We start from the raw sequence: 16,765 nt of genomic DNA on the forward strand, positions 1-16,765 counted from the left end.
CCCGCCCCTCCCACGGGGGCCGCGTCTGGCGTCTGCGGAGCCCCCCGCCCCGCACCTCCCCCGCCCCGCACTGGCCATTGGCTTGTCCTGGTCTCTTTTTCATGTCCAGCCCCTGATGTGTGTCCATTGGTGTGAGCTTCCCCTTCCCTCCTCCCCTTCTCTCCTGCTCGCCCTGCCCATGTTTTGTGTGTCTCTGTCCATCCAGACTCCTGACGTTCAAGTTCGCAGGGACGTCACGTCCGCACTTGAACTTGCAGCTCAGGGGGGCTTTTGCCATTTTTTTCATCTCTCTCTCTTTCTCTCTCTCTCCCCCTCTATCTCTCCTCTCTCTCTCTCTTTTTTTTTTTTGCTTAAAAAAAAAAAAGCCATGACGGCTCTCCCACAATTCATCTTCCCTGCGCCATCTTTGTATTATTTCTAATTTATTTTGGATGTCAAAAGGCACTGATGAAGATATTTTCTCTGGAGTCTCCTTCTTTCTAACCCGGCTCTCCCGATGTGAACCGAGCCGTCGTCCGCCCGCCGCCGCCGCCGCCGCCGCCGCCCGCCCCGCAGTCCACCATGTCTCGCCGCAAGCAAGGCAAACCCCAGCACTTAAGCAAACGGGAATTCTCGCGTAAGTAACCCAATAATAGTAATAATAATTATTAATAATCACAAGAGCGCGCAGGACGAGAAGCAAGAGAGAGGGGGAGAGAGGGGTGTGTGCATGCATTTAAAATTTTTTTCACGAGAAAAAACCTCCGAGCGTCGGGATAAAAGAGATTAAAGGGAGAGGGGGAAAAAAAACCCAATCTCATCCCATCCCGAGCCATAGCCGTATGTACACTTTTGAGATAGCACGAACCTTTTAATTTTATTTAATTTTACAACAATTTGACTGCTCCTCTTTCCTGCTTTCCTCTGCTTCATTTCGCTTTTCGAAAAGGAATGCAATGATTTCCCCTCCAGTTTTGCAAAATAATGGACAATGCTGTGGATGCTAACAACTCTCGTGCAAACCTAAGGGAGGGAACTGGAGGGGAGAGGGGGGCTGCTTCCACTCACCGGAGGGAGAAAAACGGGGGGGTGGGGAGCCCAAGTCTAAAAAAACAATTCCCAGGGAGAAAAGAGGTGAGACTGGCCCTCGGACATCAGCGCGCTCACGGTCAAGTGTGCGCCGGGAGGAAAGTAGTCATCTCCACAATAGTGAGAAAGTGGGATTGTGGGAGGGGGCCCCCGGCACTCTGGAGTCTCCCGAGTCTGGAGAGGGGCCGCGGCGGCAGGGAGAGCTTGGGCAACCGGGAAGGACGGGAGCAGCGGCCGGCGCTGCCGCCTTTTGTTCCGGCCCGAGGTGGGTGTTTGTCCCGCTGCCTTTTGTGCCGGCTCCTCGCGCTTGCCCTCCCGCGCCGCCGCCGCCGCCGCCGCCGCAGCCGCCGCCGAAGGGCAGGAGCAAGGGACGGGGGCGAGCGGGAGAGGGAGGGAGGGCGCTCTGGCGGCCGCCGCCCGGGTTGCCGCTGCCCGCCCCTCCCGGCCGAACCTCAGGGGCGGCGAGAAAACGTGAAAAATAAAATTAAATGAAATTAAATTAAATAAAACAGGGCAAAATTTCTTGCCCCAAAACAGAAGCCTAACGCTCCGCTGGCCGTTTTCTGCCACGCTCTCCTCTTTGACTCCCCCATCGCCCCCCTCCCCGCAAAAATCTCACAATCTCTAAAAGAGGGGATAAAATACAATTATCCCCTTCACCAAAACCTCTTTAGTTGCAAACTTAGAGCGCCGGCGGCACAGAGAGGGAGCGAGGAACTCCCTCCTCTTACTATTTTTTGGAAGATTTTCAAAAAAAGTGGAAGTGGATTTTGATTGGGAAAAATCTCGTGTCTGAATGTTTACAAGCACCGCGTGTGCGGGAGCCTCCTGCCAACAAACAGACAGAGGACCGAGCGCGGCGCGGCAGCCCGGGAGCGGGCGGCGGCTGCGGCCGGGCCTCGCCGGGGCCTCGCCGGGCCTCGCCGCGCCCCCGCCCCGCCCGGGATCGCCCACCCGGCGCCCGCCGCCCGCCCGCCGGCACAGCGGCAGGCCGTGCAGCGACTCAGCGCCAGCCGGGTCGAGGGTCCTCTCTGGCCCCCCAGCATAATGCCCAGACCTCCTCCCTGCCAACCCTACTGTGAAATCGGCTGGAGAGAAACTCGGCTTTGCAAAGCATTTTTATTTTGCAGAGCAGCCGTAAAAGCGAGTTCTGTCCGCCCCCTACCCTCGACGCCTCTAGCCCCCAGCTCGGGGCGGCGGAGAGGTCACCACGTGCTTTCCCTGCCCCCCTCCCACCGGGACAGGCCACCAGCCCCCAGCTCCTGAGCGCGGCCAAGCCAGGTGGGGGTGGGTGCTAGGTGGTACGGGAGTAGTATGTTCGAGTATGCTTTTGGGGAGTGTTCGACCCTGGGACTCCACGCACCCCTCCCTTGAGTTCTTGTCCTCTACCACGGGCCTGTGTCGGTCAGGGAGGGGGCCCTTGTGAGTCTATATTGGGGGTGGGGGTGGGTGGGTGGTGGGTAAGTGGGTTGCTGTCTCCTGGCTAACAGAATGCCCCTGGAAAGGCAGGCGGTGGGCACTTAGGAAAGTTTGGCTGCAAGGGAAAGAAAGGAATGAGAGGGCCCACCTCCTTCCCCCTCCTCATTCATGACCCTTATTTTAATCTTTGCTGCAATTTTAAAGGACCACCCTATACCCAGTTCTGTATTTTTTAAAGGGGTGTGTGTGTTTTGGGGGGGGTGCGCATAGGGAATTGAATTTTTCACTGGGCCCTGGAACTTGTCACACACTTCGAAAGCTCCCCCGCCCGGGCACGTTGCGGGGCCCTCCCTCTCCCCACCCCCGCGCATCCCTCCCTCGCCGCTCTCCCCCGCCCCCCACTCCCCCGGCCGCGCCGGATGCGGAGCAGACGCGGCGCGCGGCGGTGTGAAGTTACAGCCCGGCCAGGTACCGGCGGGAAGGAAGGGCAGTGTTCGCAGCACTCGGGAAAGCTGGGCCCTTCTTCGGAAGGATGCACTGGGGGCTCAAAGGACGGACTGAGGCGTGCAGTCCGGGCTGCTCCCCCGTCCCCCACCCACCCTGGGCCCATCCGGAGATATTCCAGGCTGGGTGGGTTATCCCCCTCTCGCCGTGTCTCAGGGCGGGCTTTGCGTTGAGGAACCAGTTTGAAGGGCGTGCGGTGGTCGCTCCTTTCTAATTTTCTGGGTGCGCAGGGGGGAGCGGGAGCCATTCCGGTCTTCAGGACCCCCTTCCCCTCCCTGCCCCCATCCTCCGCTTCTTGGGCTGACTGAGCCGTTCGGTCGCTAGGAGGCAGAACAAGATCAAGAAAGCTCAGCGAACTTGAACCTGTACCAGAGCCTCCCCCACCCCCGCTCTGCATTTCTCGGCCGGGAGGGAAGAGCTTTGCGAGGGTGGGGGTGGGGGAAACGGACGGTTAGGCAGAATTCCCTTTCTCCCCCCTCCCTCCCATCACCCCTTATGTCTTTGTTCTTCATTTTGACTTTAAAAATGCTTCTTGCCAGGGCTGCAGAGAAGCGCGCGGCCGACACCCCCGGGCTCCGGGAGTGGAGCGGGGTGCAATTTTCGTTCTCTTTCGGGCGGGCATTTTTGGTAGGGAGGAAAGGGGAGTGCGCGCTCTCCGGCTTCGGGGCAAGGCCAAAGGGCGGGATCCGGCAAGTTTGCACTTAGTCTCCAGGTTCACTTCTTCCACCCCCTCACCCCCATGCAAAGCACGGACCGAGGCGGCCACAGCGGGCTTGCAGGGCTGCTCTGCAGCCCGACCCCCCCCCCCCCCCGGCTCCTCCGCCTCCTGCAGCTCTCGCCTTGAAGCCCGAAATCACAACAATAGTAATAGTTATCATCATAATGATGCGGACAAGCGCCGTCATTAATAATGAATAACCGCAGCCGCCGCCGCCGCGCTGCGCACACCGGTGCCAGGAATTGCGGGAGAAACGCATTTGCAGAGATCCCTCAAAGTAAAAAAAGTGTGAGCCTCTGGACACAGAATGAATTTCAGGACCCGCGCTTTTGGTGTGTGCCTTGATACCGAGACAGCACCAGGTTAACCTGCCGAGTTTTCCAAGCCTCACTTCCCACTTCTCCAACTGGGGGTCCTGGGGAACCGTCGTCACCCCGCGGCCAGGAAGGACCGCCGTGGAGGCAGCAGTCGGGTCCCCAGGCTGCCCGCCGCCTCCCGCCCCCCGTTCCCGGCCCTACGGCCCCGCGGCAGCCGCTGCACGTGTTCGCAGCGAGCGCGGCCGGAGCCTGCGGCCAGCACGCTGCTCGCTTTGTGCCTCAAGAGTCCCGGCGCCCAGCTTCACTTTCCGCACTGCCCACCCCCGCCGGGCCCCCTGCCCCCGGCCTGTCGCCCCTGCCTTCGCTTTTGTTTCTTTGCTTTTTCCCTCTGCATTTCAGCCTCGGTTTGCTTCCTTACCCTGTTAAGACAATCAAAGGGAAGGACTTGGAAAGCAAACTTGAAGGCAGAGCTCTCTTTCCCCCTCCCCCTCCCCCTCCCCAGCAGCCCTCGTTTCGCTAGCTCCTTCCTCCTTCCCTACATTTCTTCTAAGGCTTTTTTTTTTTTTTTTTTTTTAATTTATTCCTTTGCAACTGCAGAGAGAGGAAGGAGATCTCAGCCGCTGGGGCATTGAGACGTTTCAGTCAGTCTTGCTGTTTGAACGCAGAAGCATTTTATTTTCAATTTCTTTTTCCCCTTGTAGAGAATTCGCGGCTAATTATTATGATTATTTGCCCACTCCTTTCCACTTCAATCCTGGACTCCCCGCTTTGTAGCCAGAGCTTAGGCCGGAGCTTAGAAACGGTGGTTTTGTGGGAGTGAAGGAGGATGGAATTGAATTGAGGGAGGGGGTAAAATGGCTGAGGTTAGGAATGTTTTTAGGGAAAGGGGAATTTGCATTAAAATACAGAGAAATTATCAGAGCCCAGAAAGGAAATGTTGATTGCCACTGAGAAAAGATGTCAATGCAAATCAGTAGACTACAGCCAGAGAATTGTATTTTCATATTTTCTTTGTGCCCCACTTCGTCTGATTTTTAATAATATAGTAGCAATGATAACACATTTTGGTATTTCTCTGAACACCACTAGCCAAATGTTTAGCAGGGAGCCTGATGTTAACCGTATTTCATACATTAGGATATAATTCTTGTTAATTAGCAATAATTTATGTTAAGAGCATAGAAAATGTTGAGGTTATAGGTTTTATATCTGTACATTTGATCATCTTGTTATTTTCAAGAACTTTGCCTCCTATAAAATTAATTAGGTGAAATGTGGAGGTGTAATCAGCAACCTCTGAATTACCACTTCATTTCCTGGTTTTGATTGTAAATCAGTTCAGTCACTACATTTAGAAGACTTTAACCAAGTCTGTTTTGTACCACATTACCTTTAACTGTTTGATAACTAGGGGAATATCTCCTTTTGCTCCCAAATAATATTTCCATTTTCAGAAATGTGTCAGGGCTTGGGAATAAAAAACAAATCTTAACGGTGGAGTTTAAAAACATGTTTTTATGCAAAGGTTCTATGTACTACTAACTTTAATAAAATGAAGTATTTTCCCTGAGTCTTTCTTCAATCTGTAAACCTCAGAACTTGTAGTTAATGCTGAACAACAACAACAAAAGCCACATTTGTTAATGTGTACTAAAAATTCTTAATTCACATAGGAGGGATCTTGGAGAATGACTTCCTTATTCAGTTCCTCACTTGGTCACAATGAAAGCAAATAGGAGAAAAATGACATAGAAGCACAATGCAAAAGCTTTCTGTTTGTGTCCTTTTATTTGAAAAGTATGCATGTGTATTTATCTTTTGGTCAGTATGTTGGGCAAAGAAATATAAGTGCTTACTTTGCTGTCTTTATTAGTAGGAATATAACCTTCATATTCCTGTGGTGACCTTATGTTAAATTAGGAGGAGTACCAGAGGCTAGAAATTATGACATGTCCTACTTGAGCACAGGTGCAGCTAGGCAGGGCTCTCTCAATATTATTTCACCCAGCACATCTGGGAGTTACTCCAGATCTTCCCCCTCAATATTCAGTCTGGATAGGGTTGAAATAAATTTAACCTGAGTTCACTGGATTTTTGCACTTTATCAAAATCTGTTCCAATATTCTACACTCAAATTAAAATCTATTTTTTGATTCTCTGTGGCTTTAAGTTCATTAAATGTGAAATTGGCAGCTTGCTAAAGAAGGTCAGACTGATTAACTGTTTAAGACTTGTACATTTTCTGCTTCAGTTTTATTAACTGGCAGCATCCTGGATATGTTTCATATTTTGTAATTTTGTGTGTGTGTGATAGAGTAAGCATAAGGTTTCAGGAGCAGAGACTTACCAACTCTCTTTTCGCCTTTGGAAGTTTAAAAAATGATAGAAGCTGTTCGAATAGATGCTGGAGTATTTTGGTGTACGGTTAAAAAAAAAAAGAGGAAACAGGAATGAAAGACATATCTACCTTGTTATACCATCCGCTGGTGATTATGTGTGCAGAAATAGTCCCATAATGAAGCGTTCTGGAGCTCATTCAGAAAATTAGACAACTTTGACAATATTAGGCAAAGTATTTCAAGTCTAAAGAAAGGACTTCTCAGCCTTGATCTGAAATGTGGCGTTTGCTTGACCATTCTGATTTTTACGTGATGGGGGCCACCAACTGCAAACATGTTTAGAATATTTTAGACATTCCTTTCTTCAGAATGAAAAAATGACTAATTGGCTTATTTTCTTAAGTACTCGAAAGTATCCCATTTAGCTAATGTGTCTGAGAAGAATTGCCAGTGAATTTGGTATTTCTTTGATTTTGTGGCACTGCTGAGAGTGAGATCAGAAAGGTTTTTGGCAGTGTGAATTATGCTGCGTTATGATTATTATTTAGATCTGTTTCACAGGTGAATGCAGTCTTTTTCTTATTACGGCAGTGTAAATGTGGCACATTTGCTGTGTGATGTACTAGCTTTCTAATTTATGAAGCCATGTCTCTGTATATTTAGAGTATATATGTTCACACACAAAGGGTGTGTGTGTGTGTGTTTATTCACCTCTCCTTTTACTCTTGGGCACAATAGACAACTTAACTCTATACGAAAAAGAAACAAATTTGGTTTCAGTCCATGTTTTTACCAGTTTTTTGGGGGGTAGTTATTATTTAAGCTTACTTTATGTTTCTGCATTAACTATTTATTTAACAGTCACATTCTTTCTAAACTTACAAACCAGACATATTTGGGGTGTGTGAGTGTGTGTGTGTTTGTGTGTGTATATATATATGTGTGTTTTCTCTGGAAGTATGCAAGTCAGGCAGTTTTCTTTAAATATATGATGATTTGCCTCATTGATAAATTTGCTTTCTTGTTGACAGTTTCCACATCCGTGTACATTTTAGATGCTCACATTTTTCTGGGCATTAAATGGAGGAGGCTAGAAACCCTTTACATAATGTGCTGGGATGGGATGGGGTTGAGAATGTATTTCCCCGTATTCTCTCCTTTCTGGCACTCTAATAATTGTGCTTTTGTTTCTTCAACCACAGCCGAACCTCTTGAAGCCATTCTTACAGATGATGAACCAGACCACGGCCCTTTGGGAGCTCCAGAAGGGGACCATGACCTCCTCACGTGTGGGCAGTGCCAGATGAACTTCCCATTGGGGGACATTCTTATTTTTATCGAGCACAAACGGAAACAATGCAATGGCAGCCTCTGCTTAGAAAAAGCTGTGGATAAGCCACCTTCCCCTTCACCAATCGAGATGAAAAAAGCATCCAATCCCGTGGAGGTTGGCATCCAGGTCACGCCAGAGGATGACGATTGTTTATCAACGTCATCTAGAGGAATTTGCCCCAAACAGGAACACATAGCAGGTAAATGAGAAGCAAGGAGAAAAGCTGTTTGCATGTTTTCTTTTCATTTTCAGAGGCGCTGTAGCCAAGCACTAAGGAGTGGTGAAGTGCTTTCTGTATTTCTCCATGTGACTGTCCATGACAGCCCTGTAATGTTAAAATAATCATTCCTATTGCTTATGTCCAGAACACACAAAAATAAATATTTTCTACTTCACCGAGTCAGATGTAGGCAGAATAGGTTACACACACCTGATACCCTCTCTCTGGATCTGCTGATTCTGAATTTCTTTCCTTTTCTCTCCCCTTCTCATTTTTAAGTGTTGAACCTTACTACACCTAGCCCGGTTTCCAAGGTCCATTTCCAGCCTTGGTGACAAGTCAGAGGCAAAGTGGCTGTATAGGCATTTGTAGTTCGGCCAGTGACCTGTTTGAGTCAGAATACCTGATCAGACCTCCCTAGGGGTGCAGTTTGTTCTCAATGCTTCCAGGAAGTTGGGTGGGCTGGAAGGGCATTTTGGAGGGGCTGGAAAGAGTTAACTGAGTTTCAGGGCTAGCCTTGGATCCATATTGGCTGTCAGCCTGTATGGGGCTGTAATTAAACACAGCCCCGTGGTGGGATGACACCGTGACCTTGACTTTAAGATGCCATTTTCGACTGGCCAGGCCAGAGTAGAGAGGGCAGTTGCTGAAGCGCACAGACATGCTTACTCGAAAAGTTTAAGGGCATGTTGGAAATTTCAAAAGGTTGGTTTGACAGGAACGGCTGTTCCCTGCAGCCTGCCTCCTGAGCTAAATGATAAATGCTTCTCTGTGCTCTCTCTTGTCTCTGATGTGGTTTTGACAGATGTATCTTGATTTTGTTTGTGGTTTACACAACCACATGTCACCCTTACAAATGTCCAGTCCAGACTTCCACTGTTTCTGCTATAACATAATGTAAAAATTCTCTTGGAAAAATATATACACACATTGAACAGCTCTGCTTCCTTTGGTTAATTTTAGCAGAAAGGTAGCTAGGGGTGTGGGTTTCTCAACAGCTCAAGGGAAAAGGAATTAATGGCTAACAGAGGGACTTAAATCCCTACTCTAAGTGGTAAACAACAACACTATATAGTGACCCTTAAAACATTTTTAAAAATGAAACAACGGTGATTTAATGTACAAGATGAAGTGAATGCAGATTCAGTGGTAACAAAACCGGCATGCCTGTCGGTTGGTCACTCCCCTGTGTTTCCCCTGCTGCTGCCCCCAAAAGGCAGAGGGTTTGTTCAGTTTTAGGAAGGATAGTGCATAGAATCAATTGATTCATTGGAACTTGTCCGTTCAACCTAGTTTGACCACAGAGTTGAACTGTAGTGGATCAGTAGTCCAGAGGGGATTAAATGTCATATTATTTCTCATCCCCCCCCTCTGGAATTTGATCATTAAAATCAAACGTGGCATTTTATCTTTTTCTTTTTTTTTTAATGCTGCCTGCAACAGCACTCAGATACTTTTTCTTTAGTGAAATGAGAAATCTGCTGCCAGGGAAGCTGCATTCACAAAATATTTTTCTCGAATCCACCACATGTAGCTTATATGACATGCAGGTTAGGATTTTATCCACCCCTCCCTGCCCCCCAGCAGGATATGGCAATGACCATTTCCATGTGCTGTCTTGTGACTGGAAGGAAAATGAACAGAAGTGTAAGGCATGATTAATGAAGCAAGAGCAAGCGGAAGGGGATTTGTCGTCTTAGGAGATCCAAAGCCTTTCTAAATCACCAAATATGGAGTAACACTTGCGTGATGTAACATCGTATTTACATATCGAGCTGCTCGTTTAAAAGACAAAACACAGTGTCTGTCAAGCAAGAATTAAAACCACACTTCTTACTGAGGTCCCAAATAGGTTATTCAGTCTCAGATTAACCAGCTTGAAAATTCTGTGCCTCTGTACTTAGAGGAGAAATCTAAAAGCTGGGGGGAAGGCTCTATAGTGAAGGCTTTTCACTGTCACAGTTGTAAATCTACGTAGGGAAGAAGAAGAGATATTTTCCTTAACTCTCTGGTTGTCATAAAGGTTCTTTTTTTTTTAAGGACTAGTGCAGTAAGAGAGCTCAAAGAAGCCCCCCAAAAAGCACATTTAAAATATGTTTTATAGGACTAATGCTGAGTAATTACACTGAGATGAAGAGCTACCTAAGCTATCTAAGATATTCAGTGGGTGCACCAGTGCTGCGACCCAGGTGAGGTAAACCTTTCATTCACGAATAATTACAAAGTCTTGATTCCTTTCATTGTGTTTAATCACCTGTTCCCACCCTGGAATTGGCTGAACATAAATAGCGTGGTCACATCGCAAAGCGAGATGTCAGTAACTAGAGTCACGACTTTTCATAATTCACGGTAATGAATTAAGAGTTTCCTATGGTGAAATTAACATTCTGCCATCGCACATAAATTAAGATGCCCTGGCCCTTAGGTGCCTCTGAAGCGAAGTTCTGGAAGACGGCTGTGTATTCCCAGCCCATTTCTCTAGAGCACGTCTTCACAACTCCAAGTCTGCTTTTCTTTTTACGGTGAGGAAGGAAACAATAAGAGTAATCATTCAGTAGATATTTGAATTGTGTCACAAAAAGAAAGGAGAAGCAATGCTCTGTATTAGGAAAGAGATATATTGATGAATCTATAGAAGAATATGTTTGGCAACCATGTAAAAGGTAGTTATTTAAATGCGCTGTGTAGGAAAGGCCTTATTAAAGTGATGTAAGTTGGATGTGAGCTTACTGTGTGCTCTGTGCCGTTTTATAGGCAGGAAGCTGGAATCAGACAGTGACAGATCTTCTTCCTGAGATAAATAAAGCTTAGAATTTGGGGCTTTCACATAGGAGATTGAGTGTTCTTTAAAACTTCAGTAAGATGGTGTGGGTTTTGGCTGTACATAGGCCTCTCAAAGCCGAGTATTTTTTAGAAAGGATGATTTTTACTTGGTTGAATACACACGTATATGTTGATCAGGTTTTTTTTTTTTCATTTTATTCAAAATATTGGGTGACTGTGATCCACTGAGACCACTGAAGTGTAGTACTAATTTAACTGGAAATGGGCACGTTGTATTGTGCAGGGCCCAGTTCATCAATGTTATGTGTCAAATATCCACCATCAGATATCAGCAGCCTTTGACTGGCAGTCAGGGCTTTTAATTAGGGTTTTGTTTTGTTTTCTAGACTCATATTTTATGAGGGGGAAATATTCATTGAAGATTAGTGACTGTGGAGCTGCTGTTCACTTATAGAAAAGGCCAAAAAATATTATCCCACAGTGTCAGCTTTGAGGTTTTGGCTATTGCACATAGAAATCTTTAAATTAGGGTTGGGCTGTCATAAAGTTAGCTTTTTGAGAGAATGGGAGAAAATATGATTAGTCCTGTAAAGTGTAGTGAAGTCTCTTGCTATTGATATATAACGTTTTTTTCTCCTTAAAATCATGAACATAGACAGTGATATCAGGGCATTTAAAAATTATTTGCCTAGACAATACACCTCATACCCAGATGATAAAATGTAAGACAGAAGCTCTGTGAGAGGAGAAATACTAATTCAATCCAGAAATATATAAGCATGTTACTTAAAGGTAAATCAAGTATAACATTCTCATGCTTTTCAGAATTTAGAAACTCAACTTGCCTTTTCTTTTTGTACCCATTTGAATTCTTTCTTATCTCAGACTGAACTGGAAGATGTACTTTATGGTATAATTGTAAATGAGACTATAAATTATAGTATCCTATTATAACCTCTTATTTTTCATTTCTCTTTATTTGTGTGATTCTGAATAAAAACCACTGACTTCTGAAGTGAATTTTTAGCATGGCAGCTAAAACAAACAAACAAACAAAACCCCAGTTTACTGGTGAACATTTTATTTAACCTTCACATCCAGAGACTAAAGAATATTGTTTCCTAATAAATACCTAGGATTTTCATTGGGAGCCTGTGTTTGTGGGACCATTACCCAAAGGCTCATGTTCATGAGACTGGGAGTCCTATATACAAGATGTATTTGTAAATAAGACAGAGAAAGGTTGTGAACTGGCAGCTTGGATGTTTTGTCAAAGTACAATGTGAGAGAAACTCTTTCTAAGACAAATTGTAAATAGAACTGTCACAGCGATTGCATGATTGAGCCGCAGAAGTGTCTTACAATTGTTGGCATTGTCAGAGGACTTTTGAAAGCTTAATTAAACACAGTGGCCCGCATGGCTGCTAAATTTACTTCGGCAAGCCAAAAAGAAAAAAAAATCTACAATGTGGAAGATCCCAAAGATCCCAAAGTTCTTCCGACGTTACCCCTTCCGTGACACAGAAAAGATGCATTGTGCATTTTCCTAGTTGTCTTTTATAAATAGTTTTGAGAATAGGGCCACGTGATATGAAGATCATCCTGTGTGTGATGTGGAGATTGTGTTAGTTTTTCTGTCTCCTGCTGTTACAGACAGTTAATGTAAAAATGGCCTTCTATTGGAAATACAAATATGTATTCACTTCAAGAACAGGAGCAGAGGGGGGAAGTTTCCCTCCCATTCTCTGTGTTTATTCTATGAAAGCTTAAAAAACAGTGCTGTAATTTCTCAAATCACCCTCGTTGTATTGCAAGTTGTGCCTTTTACTTTTAAAGGATCTGAAATCTGTTTTGCACGCCTTTCTCCTGGTGAATGTGGCATTTAATTGTGGAGCTGCCCATGGGCTGGAAAATGCAAGTGAGTATAGACACGTGCAGGCAGCGTCAGGACAGCAAACTTTAAGCTCAGGGAAGAGGTGAATTGGATGCATATTAATGGCACATTTTAGAATCCTGGAAAATCATTATTGTCACACTGAAGCCTTAGTGCAGTTTGGCTAATGTGGGGGGGGGGGGACTAAATTGAAGTATATAACAAACGTGCAAATCCTAGGGAAGCATTTTTCAGAATTTTGTGATTTCTTAGTGAAAGTATTTCAAAAAGGAGAATAGGTGAATGGTGGCCTTGTACACTAGTCAGTGAAAAAAAGAAAGAAAGTTCGGCTTTCGTTTGGGGGGAAAATATGAAATTTATCTGAAGTAGCACAGCTAGGGAGATGCACCGAGATTGCGTCACTTGATGTTAATTTAATCTACTCTGGTTGCTCTGTTCACACCCTTATTGCACAAAGAAATCATTTGACAAAATTTACCCGAAGCCCAAGTCTGTTTTTACATACAGTAGTACCAGCTTTGTGCAATAAAAGTCACTTAGCATCAAACTGGACCCAGCCTGGCACCTTGCCACTTTTTTAGCAAGAGATTTAATCACCAAGGATCTTTAGTACCTTTCTGCTTGTTCAGATTTCATTTAGGTCATGGTTATGTCAGCAGTGTTGTTATTACAAGGATTAAAAAAAAAAGATTTAAACTTAGGGCCCATTTTTAACACTATCTCAAATCGAACAGGTTTTAATTTTATGTGTCAATTTGGAGGATATTAATAAAGTTCATAAAATATATTCAGACTATATAATTTAATGGATAATGACTAGTATTTTTATTTGTAATACGAGTAGAAAATTGGCATCGTATCCCTCCCTCCTCTGTTCTGTCCTCCTACCCAGGTAAATAAGCATCCTTAAACTGCTTCTCCCCTTTACTTCCAGGGGTTAGAGCTCTGGCCAATATCAGTAAATTTACCTTTGTAATTTGCCATGTAGTTTTTACAACAATGACCTAATTAATTTGAGCACGGACCATATTATTGCTAGTAGACTCATTTTCTGTCACAAACTTAATTTCTAGGAAATGTAACCTGACGAATAAGAATGCTTGAGCTCTCCATATGTGCTCCTAAAGACCAAAGGCAGATTTAAAATAATAATAAAAAAAATGCCAGCATTATTAAAGCTAGTATGCTTGATGCCAAACTCAATTTGAAGCCAGTAAACATCAGACTGTATTTCTAATCAGTTTTAGAATGTAACGTATTCCATATTGGGTTCACTGGAATTTGTGTCTCTGCTTTTTACTGGCCAGCTGCACTCCCTATGCATTTTTAAAACATTTCAGCAAAGGCTTTTGCTGTTCTTAGCAGGGTTAGTAACTTAGGGTCTATTTCTGAGCTCATTCGTCATTCTGCGATGGCATTGAGTTAGGTTGGCAAGGGAAGGATTTGAGGCATGGGGGGCGGTGAGGTCACTTCTGACCCCAGCAGGGAATAGGTGAGCTTCATTTGCCTTTACAATAGGCGCACAGCTACTGCACCTTGGAAGATCTCTCAGGTGCCGCTCAGATGGGCGCATGTAAATGCCCTGTCAGATGCGGAGCTGGAATATTAATGCTTCTTCCACCAGCGCACCATAATAAAGCTGTACACAGCCAGCTTAGTATGCAGCTAGTCTGGGGAATTGTGTAAACTTAGATAGCCCGGTGTGAAAGACAGCGATGTAAAAATGCTGGATATGCCACAGTTTCCATTCTTGTTCTCCTTTGATCTATAGCAAAATGAAAACATCATCCTTTCCTCCTCTTGGAGTTGTCTCCCCGACTCTGCCACCTCCCAATCCCCCACCCGAATTTTTTTGCATGTTCTGGTATGGAGAAATGTGACATAATTTGTTTCATATGGTTAATTACAGGCATTTGAATATTTAAAATTTTAAATAGCCACAGTTCCAGGTTTTCCTGTTAAAAGTATGTGATTTGAACAAAGGGAGTACAGTGTAAATATTTGTGGTGATTTGCAACACCCCTCTTTCCCCATTAAACACACACACGCACACACACACATTCAGTTTAAATCTAGCGCTGACTTAAAGGACTTCTGTACCTTCATTTGTACTTTTTTTTTTTTTTTAACCAACTCTCAACTGGAACTCCATTAAAATATTTTACCATTATTTTTGAGTCCACTGTTGCTTGAGGTTTTAAAGAGGATTTTTATAATGTGTTCATTTAAGAGTATCAACAGCTGTCAGAACCAGTTGTGGTAAATCCACAAAACATACAAAGAAAAATACACACGTTTCCTGAAACAAAACACTCGGAAAAATAAGCTGCCAAGAACTGGCGAATGAGAAGTTTGCAGACAGGGCACCGGAGCGTTTCACCTCTCGGTTCGCCCTGGAGACTGATGTGATCGGATCTGATGCAATGCCGCTGGAAGTCTTACCTGCACAGGTTTCTGCTCTGAGCTAGCACCCTGCACAGGGGCTAGGCCAGGCCACGGCTTGCTCCCACTCTGCCCTCCTTTTTTCTTTTTGATCTCTTTAGATAGATAAAATACCAAGTTCTTGGTGTGCTAAACAGCAAATTATACCCACTGAAGGTGAGATGATTAGGTTTAAACTTCCTCTAAAAGAGGCGAGAAGACGCCGTGCACACCCTTTTCCAGATAGGGTTGGCAGCCTGTTATTCAGAATTGAATCGGCCCCGCCAGGGAATTCCCAGTGGGGACCTGGAGCAGGCGTGTTGGTGAAGGGGGTACCTGGGGACCTGTGGTCACTCACAATGAGTTTCTGTTTGTATCTTTGCTGTTGCTAGCACTGGCAATGAACAATTACACCTACAATTTGATTTTAGTTTTAGATAGAGGTGAGTCCACTGATTAAAAACTACCATTAAAATGAAGAATGGAATTATTGTGAAACCTGCAAAGGTGCTTTCAAAAAGAACACAGGTGCTGTGGTGTCCCCCCTTTCTCCACTTTCTATTTTATTTTGGAACTTTCTAAAAAACACAGGGAAGCCTTTTGCTAAGCATCGGGGCATTTACATTTATATTCATCAGTTCATCTTCTTGATATGTAATGATGCATAAAAAGCTGCAGAAAAAAAATCACATCTGTCAATTTTTAGGGAAATAAGGTGTAGCTTGGATTCTTACCTTAGCTGGAGCACAGGGTACTACATGCCACGTCTGCTTTTTAGGTTTTAAATATGGAGTTTCTCTTTGGGTCAAAAAAAAAAAAAAAAAATCTGAAACATTTCCTTTTACCGACTCAGGGGATACCATGATTTTGTGATTTATTTACATTTCGGGGCAGCTTACAATGAGCCATTTACTGCTCATTTTAGCCCCCTCTCCCAAGTCTTTGAGTTCATAGTTAAAACAATGCATTAACCAATGTTAAATTTTAAATTTCATGAGTGTCTCTCTCCTACTCCATCCCATTCTAAGATTAAAAAAAAATTATTCTTTTACATTTAAAAGTGAACACTGGCTACTGAAGAACGATTTAAAGGCTGAGAAAAATTTTAATAATAAATCGTAACCTTCTCACGTTATGTTTTTGTTATGTTAAGGGGAAAAAATCAATAAGGAAAAATTTAATTCTGATAAAGATACTCTTGGATCTTTGAAAACAACTGCTGTCCTTTTAACTAAAACATTTGAGCAGCTTCAAAGACTATGTATTTCTTCTGATCTTAGAGCTGTGTGACTGGTAGCAAGAAAGAAAAAAAAATCTTATTCTACATACAAGTGGATTGCTTAACAAGTCTGCACAGACACGTACTTGTTTGTACAATAGAGATAAAAATTCCTGTATAAAAATAATTCAGCTGCTGACAGCAGGCATTGTTGTTGGACCTGTCTTTTGTGCTTGTCCCAGCTCCAGGCCCCCTCCTCCACTATCTGCTTGGGGCAGCTTGCTGCCTGCAGACTCCTGACCAGGAGTTAATTGCTATATATTAAATATATAGGTATTGTATCTAAAGAGGAACGTCTCAAGCCTTCCTATATGCATTCCACTCTACTTTCTGATGTGACTGCGGCATTGCCAGCAGGGGGGTGGCAGGCAAACGCTCTAATAGGGAAAATGACTTGAAGGCAGTTAGGGGAAATTTGGCCTTCAAGTCCCATTTGCTCTGCAGTGTAGCATCGGTTTCTAAACTTTTG

General features: G+C 44.5%; 1 protein-coding gene across 12 annotated transcripts in view; it reads left to right on the forward strand.

The window, feature by feature from the left end:
• Positions 1 to 16,765, forward strand: part of BCL11A (BCL11 transcription factor A) — a 124,191-nt gene that overhangs the window by 27,238 nt on the left and 80,188 nt on the right. For 2 of the 12 annotated variants that reach the window (XM_082426723.1, XM_082426719.1), the window contains 2 exons: positions 366 to 616; positions 7,568 to 7,897. In XM_082426723.1, coding sequence (XP_082282849.1) covers positions 562 to 616; positions 7,568 to 7,897 — 385 coding nt within the window. In that variant the 5' untranslated portion in view covers positions 366 to 561. Of the gene's footprint in view, positions 1 to 15; positions 617 to 2,126; positions 2,956 to 7,567; positions 7,898 to 16,765 lie in introns of those variants that run through there. The other 10 variants (XM_082426725.1, XM_082426724.1, XM_082426722.1 and 7 more) reach the window with 7 other exon arrangements.

Source organism: Balaenoptera physalus (assembly GCF_965194825.1).
Source record: "Balaenoptera physalus genome assembly, chromosome: 15".
Classification (NCBI taxonomy): Eukaryota; Metazoa; Chordata; class Mammalia; order Artiodactyla; family Balaenopteridae; genus Balaenoptera; species Balaenoptera physalus.